Source organism: Thermobia domestica, chromosome 6, assembly GCF_964235325.1.
Source record: "Thermobia domestica chromosome 6, izTheDome1.hap1.1, whole genome shotgun sequence".
Lineage (NCBI taxonomy): Eukaryota > Metazoa > Arthropoda > Insecta > Zygentoma > Lepismatidae > Thermobia > Thermobia domestica.
In genome coordinates this window covers 69,449,583-69,456,036 of record NC_137459.1, presented here as the reverse complement: position 1 = coordinate 69,456,036, position 6,454 = coordinate 69,449,583, and the positions used below count along the sequence as shown (strand labels likewise).

The window sequence follows — 6,454 nt, the reverse complement described above, 5'->3', positions numbered from 1 at the left end:
TACAGTTGTGAAGAAGTATGGCCTGTCAATTAGATATTGATGGAACGGAGCCTTTGCTCGCCGTTGCGACCAACGCAGAGGAAGTTCAATAAAGTAAAATTAAAACAGAAAAGATGAGCCGAACAGAAAATGCGCCAATGTCCGTCCTCAGTCCCACCAGGCGACTGCCGGGGTACTAAATATTCAACTACCCTTGCTATTACCCACCTTATCTCTATAAAGAGAAATTGAACTAATTTTTGAAAATAACCAGTCTCATCTGTTTCAGACTGAACGTGTGTTTTTTTAGCATATTTATTTTTTGAATACAGTTCCTGGTATTATGTGTGCCTGTTGTATTTTTAATGTTTCTGTTAACAACTGTTTCGTTATTGTTCGTGGACTGTATTATTTTGAACACAAAGTTTGTTGCACAATATACTATTTATTATATTGTAAACACACAACTAAATACACTAATTGCTATACATAAGCAACTACACACTATGCAGTCACACACGCCACGTTGACACTTATAAAAAACTATAAATTATCCAGTGTTGCCAAATACAAAACAAAAGAATAATGAAATGCGGCCGAACATACCGCCCACCTTGAAATATCATTTCAACACTACATATAATTCTACACATTACTCTACACTACACATTCTACATATTATTCTTCATTAAATGGAAGAGGAGAAATTTTTACAATTGGTCGTTTGAAGACACCTTTGCTAGTTTTAATACTAACAGTTCTAACAATATTATCTACACCAGGATGAAGAGCAACTACTCTTGCTAAATTCCAATGTTGAGGAGATGTCTTATCTTCCTTCACTAATACTAAATCATTGATCTTGATATTAGCACGTTTACACCACCACTTTGGCCTTTGTTGCAGCCGAGACAAATATTCTGTTTGCCAACGGTTCCAAAAATGTTGGGCCAATCTTTGAGTTAATTGCCAGCGTGACAAATGATTGATTTTTAATTCACACAAATTTGGTTCAGGTATTGCTACTAATGCATCGTGAATTAAAAAATGACCAAGAGTTAATACCTGATAGTCATTAGGATCAGAAGATAGAGCAGTTAATGGTCTAGAATTTAAACAGGCTTCAATCTGACACAAATCTGTATACATTTCTTTAAATGTGAGTACAGTGTTACCAACTACACGTCTCAAGTGGTACTTGACAGACTTTACACCAGCTTCCCATATGCCTCCAAAGTGAGGTGAGGATGGTGGATTAAAATGCCAATTCATAGATTGCATACTGAGGTCATTACATACAGACTCTTTTGAATCACCATTCGTTACAAGTTTCAGTAAGGATTTTAATTCTCTGTTTGCACCTATGAAATTTGAACCACAATCACTGTAAATATCAGTAGGTTTTCCCCTTCTAGCTATAAAACGTTTCAAAGCTGCAATAAATGACTCTGTTGAAGCATCACTTACCAATTCTAAATGGATTGCTTTGACACTGAAACAAATGAAGAGTGCTACATAACCTTTGAACAATTTTGAATTTCGACTTTTCATATTTCTTAACATTAGTGGAGCAGCATAATCTAAACCGCAATGCAAAAATGGACGAGTTGGTGTTACTCTACCAACAGGAAGTTGGCCCATTAATTGAGAGGCTGTTACACTTGACTGTTTGTGACATGTTACACAACTTTTTACAATCTTCCTTACAAAGTCACGACCACCAATAATCCAAAACTTTTGTTGCAAAACAGATAAAAGTAACTGTGAACCTGCATGAAGATGCTTTATATGTTTAGATTTTACAAGAAGTTCTGTAATTCTAGCATGTTTTGGAAGTAAGATAGGATATTTGAAATCATATGTTACACTAGCGTTTTGCAAGCGACCTCCAACTCTCATGACATCATTTTCATCAAGAAATGGATTTAAACACAATAGTTTGCTATTATAAGGCAAAGGTTTTTTCATACGTAAGTATTTTATCTCAAGTGGATATTCAGATTCTTGAGCTTGTTTTATCCAATGTATTAATGCATTTGACAACTCCTTTGTAGTTAATGGTCCACTACATCTTAACTCCTGTTTACTTTTACTATTCCTAATAAATCTTTTACACCAAGCAGTAACACGAACTAACTTCGATAATGATGAAAATTTATCTACTATTGTACAGTCAACCTTAATGTGCATGTTGAAGACTTTTGCTCACATTGAACAGAATCTAGATTTTTGCAATTAATATTTACAATAGGTAACTCTGATTCCATCAACCACTTTGGCCCATTCCACCATAGTGAATAAGACTCTAATTGTGACGGATTCAAACCACGAGAACTACAATCAGCTGGGTTGTCTTTGCTCGATGTGTGCGCCCATTTAATAAAAATTGATTGTTGAATCTCAGATACTCGGTTAGCCACAAATGTTTTCCATTTACTCGGACACGAAGAAAGCCAAGCTAACACAATAGTAGAATCTGTGTAACAGACAACCTGTTCAAACTTGATTAGCATTGCCTTAATGACCGTATTGACTAATCTACATAACAATACTGCAGCACACAATTCTAACCTAGGTATTGATATTTGCTTTATAGGGGCAACTTTGGTCTTTGCAGCAATTAGGTATACTTGCACATTTCCAGATGTATCTATACAACGTACATATGCTACTGCAGCATACGCCTTTTCACTAGCATCTAAGAACCCAATTAGATCATATTTCACAATATTTTCAGAAGAAATACACCTTTTGATCTTAATCTGTCTCAACAATGGCAATTCTTGACAATATGCTTCCCACGAGCGAGCAATATCATTTGGAAGTACGTCATCCCATTCAATTTTTAATTTCCATAATGATTGTAGCAACAATTTTGCAACAATGGATACTGGAGATAACCAACCAAGCGGATCATACAATTTTGCAATATCAGATAGTAACATTCGTTTTGTCATTACTGACTTGTAAGTGGGAACAACAACAGAAAATGAAAATGAATCACTTGATGGATTCCACTGTATACCTAAAGCTTTTACATTCTCATCTTCATTAAAACAAATTAACGACTGAGTTTCTCTTAAGTGAGAAGGGATACTATTTAGCACATTCATGTCGTTAGTAGACCATTTTCTTAATTCGAAACCACTTTTGTGTAATAATGCTGTTAATTCTGAGTACAATACCATTGCCTCACTACTATCAGCTGCACCTGAAACTAAATTATCAACAAAGAAATCATTCATGACTAATTCTGCAGCTCTGGGATAACAATGACCTTCATCTACAGCTAACTGTTGCAAACACTTTACAGCCAGATATGAAGCCGAACTGGTTCCATAAGTAACAGTTAACAATCTAAAATCACTAATAGGTTGGTCAACTGTTTCTCTCCACACAATTCTCTGGTAATCAGAATCAGTTTGATCTACCTTAACTTGTCTGTACATTTTTGCTATATCAGCACACAATGCAATTGGATGAGTTCTGAACCTTAATATTAATGGGATAATATCATCTTGTAATTTTGGACCTACCATTAAGTTGTCATTGAGAGATATTCCATTGCTAGTTTTAGCACTACCATCAAATACAACTCGCAATTTAGTGGTAGAACTACTTTCATTTAAGACACAATGATGCGGCAGATAATAAGATTCAGATACAAGCTTATCAAGTTCTACATCAGGAATTTTTTCCATGTGACCTAAGTCTAAGTACTCCTTCATGAAATCACAATATTGTTTGCATAAATCAGGATCTTTCTGTAACTTACGTTCCATCTGGCATAATCGCTTTACTGCTGTGTCCCGTGATACACCTAGAGGCTCAACGTTTTCTATAAAAGGCAATTTTACAATAGATTTGCCATCAACATCACGTTTGTAAGTTTCAGCAAAATACTGCTCACATTTTTGCTCTTCAACGGATAAATGTTGTACAGTTGGCAACTCCTCTACTTCCCAGAATCTTTGCAATGTTTTATTGAGATCAACAGAAACAAAATATGACTGAACACTTGATGTGTTATTCGTTAAGTTAATCTGACCACACAATACCCAACCTAACACCGTTTCAATGGCAGACGGAACTCCATTCGTACCTACGTGTCTCCCACTGAGCAACAATAATGGGAAAACATCAGCACCTAATAACACATCAATAGGGCCGCTTTTATTAAACTGTGGATCAGCTAAGTTTACTTGTTTCACAATTTCCCAATCACCTATATTTTGAATAGTTACTCTGGGTAAGTTACTTGTGATTCTTGGGACTACTATTGCTTTAGTATGAATATTATTATTACTGTACAATGACTGAAAACACAAATCAACTATTGCATGAGAATTTCCAACGTTAGAACCAGTAACACCTGATATGCTCATGTTTATTTTCTCTTTGTTTATGCGTAATTTCTGGACGCAACGTTCAGTTACAAACGATAATTCACTACCACAGTCGATAAGTGCACGAAATTGTATCAACTTATTTGCATTATCTTTGATATTTATGACAGCGGTGGACAACAACACCTGAGGAATTAGTTTTTGATTTATAGAATGAGAACAATTTACCTGATCTACTTTATCCTTCTTTTCAAAATGCAATAAAGTATGATGTTTTTTGTTGCAAGTGTGGCAACCCTGCTTCACACTACACTTATTCACGGAACAATTTAAGGTCAAACAATTGAAACAAAGCGAATTCTTTTTTACAAAACTATGCCTATCATTCACTGACATATTTATGAACTCTTGACACTTATATAGCTTGTGGTTATTTTTACACATGATACACGACACAATTGGACTTGAATGATGCACTAACGTGTTGCCCTTTTTGTTTGTTTTTAAAGCAGACGTGTCTGCCGGTGACCTTGCACTCACTGCAGCTAACGCTTTGGCACGTTGTAATATGAACTCTTTCAGCTGGTCGAAAGTTGGTTGTTCGTTTTTCTTCAATGAAAGCTCCCATTGTTTTCTGGTGTTCTTATCTAGCTTCTCACCCACATGGTAAATTAAAATCACATCCCAATGTTCCACTGGAAGGCCCAAGGATTTAAGTTCACACACACACTGAACACTATTGTCAACCAATCTTCGTAACTCACCTGATGAGTCATTCTTCATAGCTGGTTGAGTAATCAACTTGCTCAAAATATGATTCGCTAGCTCCCTCACATCTTCATATCTTGATTTAAGTAACTCCCATGCTACTTTATAGTTATCATCAGATATGGAAATAGACTGCAACAATACAGCCGGTTCTCCTGATACAGCTGTCTTCAAATACTGCAACTTTTGAGCATTTCCTAACCGATTGTTATTATGAACAGCAGCAACAAATAAGTCACGAAACGATAGCCAATCTTGCACTCTACCACAAAATGTAGGAAGTTCTAAGTCTGGCAACTTTACATCTGTGCACTGTTTATTAGATGTATTTACCTGTTCAGTATTAGGTGACTGCATATTGTACAAAATTTCTAAGACAGAGTCCAACTTATTTTGCACTTCATTAAATTCTCCGTCATATTTTGCAAACTCACTTTCACCACCCACAGAAATGAACTTTGTAATGAGCTCTGTGCAATCGCCATGCAATTGCGTAGCACGTTCAGTGTACAGCTTGATACTGAAGTTAGGCTTGTCTTTATTCTCGTTCACTTTATGTATTAACCTTGTCACTTCACGTTTAAGTACAGTTTTCTTACCTATGAGTTCTTCCATTGTTATAATTCTGCACCACTTTGACAATGCACTACAAAATGAAGATACTGCGCCACAAGTTCGCAAACCATGCACATGCACAACTGGAACAAAATCCGGTCGGTAAGGACCACTTAAATGTTCGTGGACTGTATTATTTTGAACACAAAGTTTGTTGCACAATATACTATTTATTATATTGTAAACACACAACTAAATACACTAATTGCTATACATAAGCAACTACACACTATGCAGTCACACACGCCACGTTGACACTTATAAAAAACTATAAATTATCCAGTGTTGCCAAATACAAAACAAAAGAATAATGAAATGCGGCCGAACAGTTATGTCAGAAAAGTAAAACAGTATATTAAGGTTAGCTACGGTATTTTCTAATTTTGTTGAGACCAATTTGGAAGCTAACTTTACGAACATGACATGTATGTAGACGTGAAAACGTTCTGTCTCATATGTGCTAGGCAACAGGAGTGAAATTCTTATGTTCATTTTATGTTCACACTATTAATGTGTACTGCTTGTGAAACATGCATGAGTTATATTTGGAGTCTTGAACGCAGTTGTTACGAGGCTGTTTTTGTTCAATACATTTTGCTAATTTCTAGTTGCGAGTAGACAAAATACAAATATTTCCTTTATCCTTTACGTGAACATAGTTGTGTTAATGAACAGTCTTGTATGTATTCAAACGGTTATTTTTGCTATGGCCATCTACAGTCGTTCCCATTTTAAACATCACTAAT

General features: G+C 35.6%; 2 protein-coding genes across 2 annotated transcripts; both read right to left on the bottom strand.

The window, feature by feature from the left end:
* Window positions 1–657: 657 nt before the first annotated feature.
* On the bottom strand, window positions 658–1,947 carry LOC145687198 (uncharacterized). Its single transcript, XM_081760665.1, has one exon. It carries the CDS (start codon window positions 1,945–1,947, stop codon window positions 658–660), a length of 1,290 nt encoding a protein of 429 aa, XP_081616791.1.
* A 194-nt stretch (window positions 1,948–2,141) lies between these two features.
* Window positions 2,142–5,708, bottom strand: LOC145687197 (uncharacterized). The gene has a single exon (XM_081760664.1). It carries the CDS (start codon window positions 5,706–5,708, stop codon window positions 2,142–2,144), a length of 3,567 nt encoding a protein of 1,188 aa, XP_081616790.1.
* Between the last annotated feature and the right edge of the window lie 746 nt (window positions 5,709–6,454).